The following is a 16,073-nucleotide window of genomic DNA, read 5'->3' on the forward strand; positions in this document are numbered from 1 at the left end:
AGTCCAAGAAAGTCCCATGAATTAGTTATGCTAATGATATTCTTGTACACGCCAAGACATATCGTGATATGCAAATTGTTCTTAACTACACACATCACAGCCTTCGCAGTGGTAATTCACAGTCCCTCGTTGCGTGCAGTAGTTTATACATGGAGGCCTGCGCGAGACCAGATGTTTATCCATATACATCAGGATACTCCCCTCTACACCGGGTCTCTCCATATGGGTTCTCAAGTTACTGCAGTCATCAGCGGGTATCTTAAAGCAACACCACCAGTTCCTTCGCCTCTTTCCCTCCCGAGCAGACCTCTTCTAACAATTCTCTAACGCCCCGTCTCCCTACACTGATTTCCTAATGACCCGACTCATGATTGAATCCTTAACAACCCTCTAACGACCAGGGTGATCACAATGACACTTCCAGTGTCCACATGACCTAGCATAAGACCCTCTTCTACTTCTTCTATCGTCCGAAGTTGATCTGACGTGTCGCGTCTCTCTCCCCATCTCGCAGGTGCAGAGGAAGAAGCGCGTGGTGGCTCGGGTCCGGTGTCGCAACATCAAGACGGAGTGCCCCAAGGTGACATGCCGGGACCCCGTCATCCTGCCGGGGGCGTGCTGCAAGACCTGCACGACCGAGGCCAGAACCCCAGGTGAGTGTTGGGGCTCGAGAGCTCCCAAGTGTATTGCTGTCGCCTTCGCGCGGTCAGCTGCGTCTGCGCGCACGGGGGCCCCCATGTGTGTATGGTCCCGTGTGTTGACCATCTGTGGGTGTAGGGGGTGTGTGTTGTGTCTTCTTTCCGAGTGTATGGTGCATCGTTTTATCCATCTGCTGCTCTGCCATCACCGCTGTCACCTCTACAACTATCGTCAGGCCAGCTAGATATCCTTTCTAAACGTTCACCCATTACGCTGATTTTTTTTTTTTACCTTCTGAATCATTAATCTCCGGAGCATCTTTAACCTCCACCTCCAGTCCCTTAATTCATTATATTCCCACCTACTCTTTCCTTTATCTCTCTCACCCCTTTCTGCATTTCGCTCACCCCATTATCTCTCATCCCCTTTTCCATGTCTCCCACCTCTCTCTCTCTCTCTCTCTCTCTCTCTCTCTCTCTCTCTCTCTCTCTCTCTCTCTCTCTCTCTCTCTCTCTCACACACACACACACACACACACATTGACCTAACCCCTCTCTCTCTCGTCTCCAGGGGAGCGGGCCATGCCCACCTCTCCAGTAGATTGTATCTATATTTATGATCCTTGTACCGCGTCTCCTCGTATGGCGCTCCTGGTACACAGTCTATCCATGCATTATACCTGTACAAGGGGCGTCTGCCTACCTGGTTTGTTCGGCTACTGTTCACGTTGCGACGAAAAGACCGTTCTGTCTCTCCGTCCGCAGTAGACAGGGCTGTCTCAAAGCGCCGTTTAAAGATAGACAGAAGCTAAAACAAGCAATTGATCATTCAGTGTTGCTATTGTTTGAGCGTTCGAAAAATCTCGGTTGTATTTTGTATTCGTTGGAAAGCGAGTCATAATACAATTCTTACAGGATAGAGAAAAAAAAATATGCACATTGTGTTTTTAATTAATATGTGTTAAGGAAATTTAGGAGTCGACTAAATGATATTGGTATGTAGGTCCTTCTTGCTTGGAGGTGGCCACTCAGAGAGTTCATTTACCACGCTTATTAGCCACTCAGAGAGCATGTTTACCTCGCTAGTTAGCCACTCAGAGGGGGGGGGGACATGCACCGCTGTAGTCCAATCAATGTGAGCTTAAGTACTCACAGCAGCAGATGGTTTCGTTCTCCGAACAATCAGAACATCTTTGTTCCTCAGACTCAACAATCAGATATTTCATGATAATCATTCAGACCGAATAATCAGAGTACAAACAGAGCCATTCGGACGGGCCACTCGGAGAGCATAATGTCCGAGCTGACCGACCATTCAGGGGACTCCTCTGCAACACCCAGCTAGCCAATCAGAGCGTTGCTTAAGCCGTGCTGGCCGGCCACTCAGAGCGCCTATTGCCACGCATGCATTGGTTTATGACCGGGAGTGGACGGTATGTGTGACGTCAAGCCAATGACGACATTGTCCCCGTCTGTCACCCATATCTCACTGTCAGTCACTGTCAGCGCCCGTGGCCATCACTTCTCACTGTGCGTACACACTGTCCAGTATCATCAGCCATCTTTGCCGCCCCGTCGCCGTCCATCACTGCCCATCACCACCGCTCTAATGTGATTGCCTTCATCTCTGGACCTTGGCATGAGTACCCTGATCCCATCACCATCCATCACTGTCGCTCATCACCCGTCACCACTGCTTCCCATCACTGTCATTGCCCGTCACTTATCACTGCCCCTTCATCGCCCGATCGCAGTACCATCACTGTCATTCACCATTCATTACCTGCCCCTTCGCCAGCATCTCTGCCAGACACCACCTACCGTGTCCTTTATCAGGAACACATAACGTAAACGTTCGGTCTTGATGCGCAGAACTTTGTATTTATATAACTTTTTTCCCCTTTATTTTTTAACTGATAACCATAGCCTAACCTAATCTAAACTACCATATCATACTTTAGATTAAATTAACCTAACTCCCCGTAGGCTAGTTAGCATCTAGCCTGACCTACCATAAACTAATCTAACTTAAACTAGCCTAAATCATCATAGCCTAATCCAAATTGACCTACCATAACCTAATCTAACTTAAACTAGCTTAACTCACCACAGCCTAATCAAAGTTGACCTACCATAACCAAATCTATCATAAACTAACCAGCCGTAGCCTAGTTTAACCTGACCTACCATAACCTACTCTAACTAACTAGCCTAACTCACCATAGCCTAATCAAACGTGACCTAACCTAACCTAACCTAACCTAACCTAACCTAACTCACCATTGCCTAGTCTAACCTGACACCTACCATAACCTAAGGTAAACTGGGCTACATAACATAACATGCACTTAACCTAAGCTAACCAATTAGTCGTCAAATAACGAAACCCACCACAAATTAACTTTAACCATAACCAAAACCTAACGTAATCTAAGTTGAATACAACTTAACGCAATTTTTATTTAGGCTAAAGAGGTAAATAAAAAAAACTGTACCATCATGTAAAAGTAGTTACAGGTTAAGTGTCGTTAGTGTATTACTTACAAAACGAGTTACTACATGCACGCACAACAAGGAACGCTCATTAGAAGTGTACTACATCACAGCTAACACCATAAGAAGTTTACATCTTCATTGGCACATATTTCCCACCGATATTTCCTCCTCAGTTCCTGTTGTCCTCTGGTATGTATTTCACATTAGAAAGGAGGTTTAGTGAGAAACTCCTCAGTTCGTCGAGTTTGTACACTCCACTATCTGCTTGTCGAAGAACTTTTCCACTCAGAAGCAGTCCATCATTTCCCTGCTACAGGAAACAGCGCAGCCTTGAAGCTGCTGCAGGAGGCCCTTGACATAAAGGTGTCCAGGGGTTATATAATGATAACTTAGTGACAAACATAGTTGCATAACATGCCAGACATCGCCAGTGAGCAGAGTTGCCGGTCATTAAGATATAGATTAGGACGATGGCTAAAAGGCAGTTCTAAGTTGCGACCAAAACTTCGAAAGACCTCGCCTGGCATCACCTTATTTCGAATGTTACTAGCTTGTTCCTTCCTGTTGTTGTAAGGTTAAACTCTGCTTTTGATAAATGGGATGAGTAGAGCGGACTGCCTCGCGCTACGTGTTTCCATTCGCTGCTTTTCTTGCGCTCCAGACGGGGTTCGTTTACTGTTGCCAATACTCGGGTGATGGTAGCGGCGCCGCTGGAGTGTAGACACTTGGATTCTCCAAGGTGAACAGTCGCATAGGCTGGTGTTCTTCTAGTTTCATCGTTGATCTGATGCCGTAACCGAAGGGAAAATTGCCGACCCACATTTTGTGTAGATTCTTTGGGCGTCAAGCAAAATGGTCGTCAGGAGCGTTTGGCGGCGGCTCCCCCGGTGCCCCACGCGGAGCGCTGTGGCAGCCAGGTTTTGTTTATTTGTTCGTATGCTCAACGTGTGCACCTACTGCCACCTAGTACCTCGTGCGTTGGAGATACTGCTCTTGGCCGGTCATCCTGCGCTTGACTCCACCTCCCCTACCCTTGCCGGGGGCGTCACCAGCATCACCGCCAGTCGTCGTAAGCAGTTTGCCCAAGCATCTCCTTAAACGGGTGTACTCCCTCTGCGGGCGGGGCCGGGACCTTCCCCCTAAGCTAGCCAGACCCCCTATGGCGAAGCGGGTGACGAGGATAAGAGCCTGGCAGCAGGCAGGCAGGCATGCAGGCGGGCCCCTAGCAACAACAACAGTACTGAATTAATTCCATGGTAATTGCCACCTCCCGGTGTGTGGCGCCCAGCCCGGCGACCCGCGGTCCGCCCGCCTGTCGCCCGGGATGAGGTGGCCAGAGGGTGGGTCGTGGGGTTGATGGTTGGGCTTAGGGTTGTTCGGGTGGTAAGAGGATGAATCAGGGTTGTTTTGGGTGGCCAGAGGCTAGCCCAGGATTATTTGAGTGAGCAGAGGGTGGCCTTGTGTTGTTTGGGTGACCAGTGGGGTAAGCTGTGGTAGCCTGGGGTTGGTGGGTTGTCAAGAGGTAGCCTAGGGTGGTTAAGGTGGTCAGGAAGTAGCCTAGGGTTGTATGAGTGGCCAGGGTGTAGCCTGGAATTTTTCAAGATGGCCAGAGGGTACTCTGTAGCTGTTTGTGTGGCCAGGGGATTGTTGGAGTTGGCACGGATGGTAATACGTGGATGTTTGAGTGGCCAGGTAGTAAGCCTGGGGTTGAGTTGCCAGGGAGTAACAGGCTATTTGTATGGCCATGATGGTAACCAATAGGTGTTTGGCCAGAGTGTTAGCCTAAGATAGTTGGATGACCAGGGTGGTAGCTTGGAAATGAGTTGGATGACCAGGGTGGTAGCTTGGAAATGAGTGGCCAGAGGGTAGCCTGGAGTTGGCTGGGTGAGCGATAGGGTATCCTGGGGGTTGTGTGGGTTGGCAGCGGTTGCCTGGGGTTATTGGGGTGGCCTAAGGGTTGTCTCGGTTGGCCAAGGCGGAAGCCTCGAGTTGTATGGGTGATCATGGTCAGCTTGGTAGCTCTGTCCTGTACCGACCAGTGTCGGCGGGCTGGAGCTGCCACGAACGCCACTTTTGGCATACGTAAGATTATGTTCGTCTGGTGGACAAGGTAAAGGGGCTTTTGCTTCCCTGCCGGAGTTCGCTCAGATATCGTTTTCAAGCAAGGCTTCATTTTTTTTTTTCTAGCTTTGATATGTGGCTCTACCTCTGTAACGATGTTTAAGTGTCGCTCTCTTTTGAACTGGCCTTTGTCACTGAATCTGGATTTGTTTCAAGGCTGCTTTCTTTGATATGGTGACCGTCGCTGTAACATGATTTGGTTTAAGTGGTAATGTCTTTAGTTCGGGGCTTTGTCTCTTAAACGAGGTTTGTTTTGGGCCTTATCACCGTAAAGGGGGTTTGTATTTAGTGATACCCAATAACGAGGGCTTCGTAACGAGGTATGATGATTTAGAGCTACTTACTGTATATAAATCATACTTGATTGCCGCTTCATGTGTTGGCGAGGTAACGCCAGGAACAGACGAAGAAAGGCCACATCCGCTCACATTTATTCTCTTGCTGTCATGTGTAATGCACCGAAACCACAGCTGTGTGTGTGTGTGTGTGTATATATATATATATATATATATATATATATATATATATATATATATATATATATATGAAAGAGTTCTTGCACTACTGGAAAAAATGCAGTTTATTGTTGAATGTGTAAACATTGTCAGTAAAAATGATGTAGAAAATGTTAATCCCGATGTTGTTTCTATAAACACTATGTCACAGGAGGAAGGAGAAATTGTATTGTTGGTACTGATGCGTAAAATTCCTGCGGTGTCCCATGTTTTTGTAATAGAAAATTAAACTGTGGACATATTCTCTTAAAAAATGTGTTGAAACGCGATCCGTTTTTAATATTCGTGGATGGCCTTCGGCGGTGTGTAGTGAAAGGGATTTCTGGTACATTTACTTATTTGAGATGAGATGAATCTGAGATTTCTTCATCCACAACTGTAGAAATATATATATATATATATATATATATATATATATATATATATATATATATATATATATATATATATATATTGATGGTATGTGTCGATTTACCCTGCAGATGTAAAGTTAACACACTAACATTCCAGCAACAAATTTCCACTGTTGAGTTTGACTAGAAAGAAAGATTTACCTTTGAAATTTTGGGTTCAGTGGAAGAGAATTGTCTTTGCTTTTGTGATGTGGACAATTCACGGACGCTTCAATACCCGAAGTTACAAAAAGGAAATGAAAAGTGAGTGACTAGATCATGAATTTCTGTCAGATGAAATTGTATGAGTGATTTTTGTACGCGCTAAGTTTCGAGTTACGTAATGATGTACAGATGAATTAGTAACCCCTGTGATTCACGGTTTCTGTGTTCAGCTACAGTGTTGAGGAAAAATTAATGTGAAGAAAATGAGACCTTATGTCCATCAGGGATGCTCACATACGTAATTAGACTTTTATATACAGTATAATGATTTCATTGGGCAAAAGAAAAGAAAAGGCATTGATAATTGACACATGAAGACATATTAGAATATTGGCTCTGATCCAACAGTAAGGTAATAGGACAATATCAAAGTGTATTCAGTCCTCCCTCATCAATGTTGGCCAAGGGCTCCACCAGTTCGTGCCATCCTTTGTGGTGTTGAATATTCTCACCATTACTCACAGTGAGCAATGAGGGACAAATAAAATGGCAGATTGGACGCCCCCAAGTAACAAACCTCCCCTAGATATTTAGATGCTTTTAGTTTTCGTATAGAAACAACAGTTTAGGCGTTGTTATACGCTGATCAAATGTTTATGCCCCTTTAGATATTTTAAATATTTCTCCTCAGTCTACGAGCAACGAAATGTTCTGTAACAATTGTAGTTAAAAGCGAAATCTCATAAAATATATTCCTCCTGAAAACAAGGGAACACGTTGTTGAAGACACCAGTACTAAATTCTCACAAGGTCATAAAGCGTTAGCATTGTCATTTTACTTCCACTCATTCTATAAATTCTCGCCAGGTCATTCAGCGTTAGTATTGTCATTCTATTTCCACTTATTCTATAACTAAACTCTCGTCGGGTCATAAGGTTTCAGGGATTACAGAGGTAACATTCCAGAGGACAACTTACTCCAGTGATGTTTTATGTAATGTAATCCATAGTGTGTTGAGTCATGGGGGCTGGCTGCTCGCTCAGCCGTGTTTACTCGCTCACATTATTCTCTCTCTCTCTCTCTCTCTCTCTCTCTCTCTCTCTCTCTCTCTCTCTCTCTCTCTCTCTCTCTCTCTCTCTCTTTAAATCATAGTTACTCGTTCGGGGATTGTTTTAGCAAGTGTGTTCGTTGATTTAAACGCAGTGGACCGACGGTTCGCACTGACCAAAGAGATTTTGAGATTATATTATATTGTATTTTTTTTCTTTTCATTTTCTCCTCAAAGGCTGAGGCAAAAATCTACAATCACTCGTCATGAGTGTATATTCACCAGCGTCGTATGAGTGTGATGAGGACTGGTCAGGTCTTAAGTATGGAGTCTGGTTGGGTCGGATGGTGCCCCTTATCTCACTGTTTATTACTTGTTCCACTGGAAGTTTATGTGGTCATGACTAAGATCATTCTGTTCAGCAAGCGTAGCATCGTACTCCACACACTGGCCGTGTATCATAGACGTTATGATACTCGCATACTTCCATACTGGAACTTATTATAATGTTATGTTGGTTGTACAAGAGCAGGATATGTTTTGTATCGGATCTCATGAACAGTATACCTAAACTATCTTTTGTTATAACTTTATGTGTTGAATGTCAACCCCTTGAGTACAGTTTGGGGTATGGTGCCCTGACCTTTGACCCTAAGGGTCAGGGTCAAAGGTTATGCCATCGTACTTAATGTGTACCGTCGTGCTAGAAGAAAATTCAACTTCAAATATCATTTTTGCCCTCAAAGGTTTGTGACTGTACCAACTACAGTTATTTCCCTGTCGGAACAGTCGCGAAGCCAACCAGACAGCCTCCTCACACAACCACTCACCCCCAAACGAACAAAACAACAACAGCAATGATAAATACCTCCAAAGCCTCCCCTACCCTCTCCACCCCCTCCCATAACACCGCCCCACCTCAGCCCTGCCAGTACGGGTGTCGCGCCCGGGCATTGGCTACACTGCGAGCCGACGCCCCAAACAAAATAAATATTCAAACCATTTTTATTTCTGATTATTTTTCTTTACTATCGTGACCTTGTCAAAGGTCTTTACTCCCAGGTTGCCTTACTTTTACTGCGGGATGAGGAGCTGTGTGACTCATGACGCTGGGATGTTAAAAAGATGTGTGTGTGTGTATATATATATTTTTTTTTTCGTGTAATGTTTATATTGTGTTGCTTAAGCTGTCTTGCTTAGTAACCAGATCTAGTTTTGTGTTACATAAACTGGCGGTATATTAACCGCTTGAGCGCGACAGTGTATGGCCTTTGAGCACAACGGTACGCGACCCTTGAGCACGGCGGTGTACGGCCCTTGAGCACGACAATATACGACCCGTGAGCATGGCAGTATACGACCCTTGAGCACGGCAATATAAGACTCTTAAGCATGGTAGTATACGACCCTTGAGCATAGCAGTGTACGACCCTTGAGCATAGCAGTATACGACCCTTATGCACGGCAGTATACGGCCCTTGAGCACGACGAAATATGGCCCTTGAGGACGGTTGCCCTGACCTTAGACCTACTAAGCCTTTGGGTTCAATTTAAAGCTACACATCATCTTGTGCTCAAGGACCGTATACTGTAGTGCTCAAGGGCTGTATAGTGCTCAAGGACTACATAGTGTAGTGATGAAGGGCCATATAGTGTAGTGCTCATGGGACTTGAAATGTAGTGCTTAAGGGCCCTATAGTGTAGTGCTTATGGGCATTATAGTGTAGTGCTTAAGGGCCCTATAGTGTAGTGCTTATGGGCATTATAGTGTAGTGCTTAAGGGCCCTATAGTGTAGTGCTCAAGGGCTGTATTGTGTAATGATCATAGAGTACTCTGTTCATATTGTATATATTAACTGTTGCTTCCGTAATGATTCGTAATGAGAGAAGATACGACTATTCGTGTTCGTGTCCCTCGACACGAAAAAGAGCCCCGAGCCCCCCCCCCCCCCCTGACGAACGCGTTGAAAATCCCATCACTCTCGCGCGGAGATCTCGGCCTTGTGGGTGCTGAACTCGATACCCATAAAGAGAGAGTGTAACACTTTCTTGATAACACGCTTCCCTTAATGATATCATAAAGAACGATGACCTCACTAATCACAGTGATAAACTGAGCCCTAACGCCGAATTTAACATTTCCCCCCTTGATAACCTTAGCAAATCGTAGCGATAAAGAGAGACCTTAACATCAGATTTTAATTTTTTTTATTATTATTATTATTAATGGCCCGACAAGCGCGTGGGGTTGATCACTTTACTTGTGTGTGGGTTTGTGTGCATGTGTGTGTCTCTCTCTCTCGCCTGCCGCTACGCCGGGTGGATGTGGGATCTCATGACGTCACTCCCTCCCTCTGTCTGTCTGTCTGTTTGTGGAGACATCATTGTCCGCACGATAACTTAAGAACAAAAGGCGATCGGAACTTAATACTTATACCATAGTTAACATGTGTGGAGGCGATGAAGTGATTGGATTCTGGCGTGTGTTGTTGCATAGATTTGCATATTGATTAGGATTTGTTCTTGAGGGATGGGGGCAGGTCAGGAATGCAAATTGATGGAAAGGACAGAATTATAGTATGTTTGTATAGGACGAAGGCAAACATCATTGCGTACACATTCATTCTTCGCAAAATTGATCATTTCTCATATATATATATATATATATATATATATATATATATATATATATATATATATATCTATATATATATATATATATATATATATATATATTTCGTACTATTCGCCATTTCCCGCGTTAGCAAGGTAGCGTTAAGAACAGAGGACTGGACCTTTGAGGGAATATCCTCACCTGGCCCCCTTCTCTGTTCCTTCTTTTGGAAAATTAAAAAAAACGAGAGGGGAGGATTTCCAGCCCCCCGCTCCCTCCCCTTTTAGTCGCCTTCTACGACACGCAGGGAATACGTGAGAGTTGTGCGCAGGAGGATGGATGTGCTGGAAATGAGATGTTTGAGGACAATGTGTGGTGTGAGGTGGTTTGATCGAGTAAGTAACGTAAGGGTAAGAGAGATGTGTGGAAATAAAAAGAGCGTGGTTGAGAGAGCAGAAGAGGGTGTTTTGAAATGGTTTGGGCACATGGAGAGAATGAGTGAGGAAAGATTGACCAAGAGGATATATGTGTCGGAGGTGGAGGGAACGAGGAGAAGAGGGAGACCAAATTGGAGGTGGAAAGATGGAGTGAAAAAGATTTTGTGTGATCGGGGCCTGAACATGCAGGAGGGTGAAAGGAGGGCAAGGAATAGAGTGAATTGGAGCGATGTGGTATACAGGGGTTGACGTGCTGTCAGTGGATTGAATCAAGGCATGTGAAGCGTCTGGGGTAAACCATGGAAAGCTGTGTAGGTATGTATATTTGCGTGTGTGGACGTGTGTATGTACGTGTGTATGGGGGTTGGGCCATTTCTTTCGTCTGTTTCCTTGCGCTACCTCGCAAACGCGGGAGACAGCGACAAAGTATAAAAAAAAAAAAAAAAAAAAAAAAAAAAATATATATATATATATATATATATATATATATATGGTTTTGTAATAGGGATGACATCACGGTCGCAAATATGCTGGAGAACTTTGGATACAGAGAGGATGTGTTCATACAGGACGTGGTGTCCCTGTACGGGCTTTACCAGCCTACCATCATTGCCTCAGTGCGACCACGTACGTCGGTATGGCCTCCGTGGTCCACACGGGCGGGTTTTATCGCACCGGGTCTTCAGCGAGAGGTATGGAGGTGCTTGCCGCCCAGTGTAGGGTTACACAAGAGGGTGGCCGAGCTGATTAACACGTTACACGACGAGATGGCACCACCGTCGTGTCTTGTCGGAGGAGATTCCATCGGACATGGACGCTTGTCACATAACTGACGCATGCGTGTAGTTACATGTATACATATTTTTTTTTTATTCATTATTTCCCCCCCCCCACCCCACCTTTACGTGCTGGAGATCTATTATTGCTTACACCTGCACAGTACGAAGGAAATTATAGGTATGAACGATGAGTATGGGTGTGGGGGGGTTGGGTGGGGGGGGGTGCAGTTTCATGATGAAACCTTTTTGTCATTGGGTTTATTATGCTTGTCCGTCTCTCCTTAAGCTGGGGTAGGGTTGGGTTGGGGGGGGGGGGACTGAAACCATTTGGTTGGAACTAGCAGTTAACTTAATACTAGTTACGGACCGAGAGAGGTATTTAGGTCTCGTTTCTCCACTGACCGCTCGACATTTATTTATTCAGTTTATTCTTAAGATATGAAGAGGAGTCTCTGAGCTTGACTATGAGATAATGGTATCAAATTAGCATAAGGGGCAGAGATGGCGAACAGTCTGTCTCCTTTGCCTTTGTCGATGGGAGCTGTGAGGCCTTTTGTGTATATGATCGTGATGGAGCGTTGGAAGGGTTGTTATATGATCGTATATACTTTCTCTGTTGAGTATATATATATATATATATATATATATATATATATATATATATATATATATATATATATATATACTTTCAAACTATTCGCCATTTTCCGCGTTAGCGAGGTAGCGTTAAGAGCAGAGAACTAGGCCTTTGAGGGAATATCCTCACCTGGCCCCCTTCTCTGTTCCTTCTTTTGGAAAATTTAAAAAGAAATGAGAGGGGAGGATTTCCAGCCCCCCCGCTCCCTCCCCTTTTAGTCGCCTTCTACGACACGCAGGAAATACGTGGGAAGTATTCTTTCTCCCCTATCCCCAGGGATAATATATATATATATATATATATATATATATATATATATATATAAACCTTCTGGTGTTACATAAATAGTTTCATCTTCCACCAGATCTTTTGTAAATATTTATGTCTGACACTGATGAAAATTCCTGGGATTCATTTTGAAGTATAAAATCCTAAGGTTACGTAACTGAGGTTTGGAGAGAGAGAGAGAGAGAGAGAGAGAGAGAGAGAGAGAGAGAGAGAGAGAGAGAGAGAGAGAGAGAGAGTTGGTGACGCGTGGCGCCTGTTTGATGTGGTGTTTGTGTATGCGTGATGTATACACGCCCCTCTCTGTCTGTATACGAGATGATGGTGTTTAATAAATCACCACGTTGTTAAGTGTGACGACCCTACACTGCGTGAATAAGTATGTGTCACACACACACACACACACACACACACACACTGTAAAGTGTACAAGTGTGGGGATATGGCAGTGTTGCAAATTTTGTCTGTTCAGCCGCCCTGCTGGATTTGGGACTGGGGGGGGGGCTTGGCTTGTCGTCTTGTTGAACTTGTTCAGTGTCCACAAGTTTTGTATGGCTGGCGGTCCGTGGTAATGTCATCACACGGCCCTTGTGTACGTGTTTATGTTTATAAAATGAGAAACTGCATTGCGGTACTTTGTCAAAGCAAAACATTTGATATCTATGTTAGGAGAGAGAGAGAGAGAGAGAGAGAGAGAGAGAGAGAGAGAGAGAGAGAGAGAGAGAGAGAGAGAGAGAGAGAGAGCTTTGCACTCAGTGACCTTGTGAGGCATTCTCAGAAAACGGACGACGGTGACTAAGTGGTAACTCAGACCCCGTTTTCTATGCCGTCATTAGCAACCATCTAAAGAACTCGGAACAAAATTAAACTTGCAGGTAGCCTCGGTGCGTGCGACCCTGCCTAGCCAAACTAACTCGAAAGTTCATTTAAAGAGATTCTCTCTCTCTCTCTCTCTCTCTCTCTCTCTCTCTCTCTCTCTCTCTCTCTCTCTCTCTCTCTCTCTCTCTCTCTCTCTCTCTCCTCGTTTCCCGCGCGTCGCTGAGTGCGTCTGCGTGTGTGTGTGTATCAGCAGCGATCATCATCGGCGGCGGGGTGCTGTAGATAGCGACAGCGGGTTGCACATGCATTGGCGCCAGTGTGTAATATGTCATATACAAGTTTGTGAAGTGTGTCGCCCTCGCTCGCGCACACACACACACACACACACACACACACACACACACACACAACACGTGACCTTATGAAGGATAAATTGTAGTTTTTTTTGTTTTTTATATATATTTTTTTCTGAAATATTATAGGGTGCTACAGATGGGCTCCAAGGAGGCGATGGGTTTAGGTAATTACGGAGGTGGTTTTTTGGTGGCGGACGGGGATGAGGAGGAGGTGGAAGGGGAGGGAGGGGAGAAAATGAAAAAAAAAAAAAACTTTTGAGTTTTCAAGTTTGGCCGGGTGGCGGGGGGGGGGGGGGGGGGGGGGGGGGGGGGGCAGTGTTGGCGCCGGTGGCTGTGTGGAGAATTTGTGCCTCGCGACCACCACGTATGTTAAAGGCAAGTAGTGGGGCGGCGGCGAGGGGAAAGGGAGGTTAGGAAGGGGTGGGGGCGTCCTTGTATGCGATGTTGTATATGGTCCTGTGTCGTGTGTGTGTGTGTGTGTGTGTGTGTGGAGGGGAGGGTGTGGCGGCTATTCGGAGGTGTCATATATCCCTGTTTTGTGGTTGTGTATGTGTGTGTGTGTTTACATATTTATCAACGTTGCAGTTCATCTTTCGTTTTGCATGTAATTAATTTCACGACCCTGTTTGGGGGGGGGGGGGGGGTGGATGACGTGCTTTCCCCCCGTCTCTGTCTCACACATCCAGCCTCCTGTTCTCCCGTTTATTTCGGCCGTTCATCTCCTCTGTTGCCTTACAGAGGGAAAACCGGATTCTCTTACTGTTACCCCGTTTTCGTGAGAAGTGATGGATGACTCATGTATACTCATGAATTATCCATGAGTCGGGGATGTTACTCTCCTCATTACTCATCTAGTTATCCCTACATTTCTTTTTTTTATTTATTTATTTTTCCTCATCTGGATCGTCCCTCTCGCACATAGCGCTGGACAAGCGCGGAACTCGAGGTTATCACGTGGTGAGCGCGACGCGCTGACCCTCTCTGCCTTCTGGGGAAAAAAAAAATCTCTCGTGGGTAGTGGTACTTCCAAGAGTCTCTCTCTCTCTCTCTCTCTCTCTCTCTCTCTCTCTCTCTCTCTCTCTCTCTCTCTCTCTCTCTCTCTCTCTTTCTAATTAAGACATAACTCCTCTTGACTCCCTCCATTATCTAAGCAGCAGCCTCCTTTCACGAGACAGAAGCGTGATAAAAGCTGACTTCTTTCCATTTATCAGCTTCTTTTTTTTCGTATGTGTGTTTTGTAAGGGATAGTGTCAAAGGCTTTCTGGTAGGTCAAGGATACGCAACCAACCCCCGCTCTCTCTCTCTCTCTCTCTCTCTCTCTCTCTCTCTCTCTCTCTCTCTCTCTCTCTCTCTCTCTCTCTCTCTCGTAAAGTTCCTCCTCCTCCTCAGCTCTCCAGTGGTCGTATATGTGTCTCTTGGAGACAGGTCATCCATCTAGGCCCCCCTTCCCCCCACCCCCTCCCCCCCTCTTTCTATCACCGGGAAATAAGTCAAGTCTCTCACGTAGTCCTTCCTTTGTGGTGTTTAGAGGTTGTGTTCTCCTGTGTGTGTGTGTGTGTGTGTGTGTGTGTGTGTGTGTGTGTGTGTGTTGCCGACGTGTGTGTGCTGGCCGAAGACGGTGCAGCACTGCATGGGTGGTGGGGGGTTATTTCCCTATATCGTCTCTCCTGAAGATCGGTACGATGTTTGGTCCTCTTTCTGATGGTTCACTGCCCTCTACCGGCGTGACTGTTAACTACTACTACTACTACCTGCTACTACTACGACGTCTACGACTGCTACTATTACTACGACTTCTACTATTTGTACTACTACTTCTACTACTACTACTACTACTACTACTACTACTACTACTACTACTACTACTACTATTACTACTACTGCTACTACTTCTACTACTACTTCTACTACTACTACTACTACTACTACTACTACTACTACTACTACTACTACTTCTACTACTTCTACTACTACTGCTACTACTACGACTTCTACTACTTCTACTACTACTACTACTACCACTACTACTACTATTAATATTACTGATGATGATGATAGTAATAATAATAATGATAATAATAATAATAATAATAATAATAATAATGATAATAATAATAATAATGATAATAATAATGATAATAATAATAATAATTATAATAATGATAATAATAATAATAATAATAATCATGATAATGTCGATAGTGCATACATACATACATCCACACTTACTTATACACATACATAAGACATTGGGCTGTAAAAAGGGCGGGGGGCGGGGGGGATAGGGTAAACCAGACAGTCTGCACATAAACACTGAGTAGGGTTGCCTGCTGATTATTGAAGTGATAATGATAATGGTGTGTGTGTGTGTGTGTGTGTGTTTGTATTGCCTACCGTCTTGTGTATGCGCACAAGCGCACCTGAACGTGCACAGGCAGTGGAAGTAAGGGCCAGTGCATACACGTTCCTCGCCTCCCCTCGTCATGTATATATGTATGAACACACACACACACACACACACACACACACACACACACACACACACACAGTCTCTCCCTCATGCGCGTTTGTTTGTGCCTATATGGTGTGTGTGTGTGTGTGTGTGTGTGTGTGTGTGTGTGTGTAGAGCGGGGGTGGCTACGCGCCTTCATTTATTTTTCCAACTTTTCCCGCCAAGTTCCTTGGAGAGGGGGGGCGAGGGAGGGGATGGTGATGGGGGAGGGGGGTGGGTATGGGTGCCTGACGCCATGATGTGTGTGTGTGTGTGTGT

At 45.2% G+C, this 16,073-nt stretch overlaps 1 protein-coding gene across 5 annotated transcripts in view; it reads left to right on the forward strand.

The window, feature by feature from the left end:
• The window catches only part of LOC139749763 (dorsal-ventral patterning protein Sog-like), a 486,011-nt gene that overhangs the window by 411,746 nt on the left and 58,192 nt on the right, over positions 1 to 16,073 (forward strand). For 3 of the 5 annotated variants that reach the window (XM_071663985.1, XM_071663986.1, XM_071663988.1), the window contains one exon: positions 515 to 653. In XM_071663985.1, coding sequence (XP_071520086.1) covers positions 515 to 653 — 139 coding nt within the window. Of the gene's footprint in view, positions 1 to 514; positions 654 to 3,971; positions 4,204 to 16,073 lie in introns of those variants that run through there. The other 2 variants (XM_071663987.1, XM_071663989.1) reach the window with 1 other exon arrangement.

This window comes from Panulirus ornatus, chromosome 8 (assembly GCF_036320965.1).
Source record: "Panulirus ornatus isolate Po-2019 chromosome 8, ASM3632096v1, whole genome shotgun sequence".
Classification (NCBI taxonomy): Eukaryota; Metazoa; Arthropoda; class Malacostraca; order Decapoda; family Palinuridae; genus Panulirus; species Panulirus ornatus.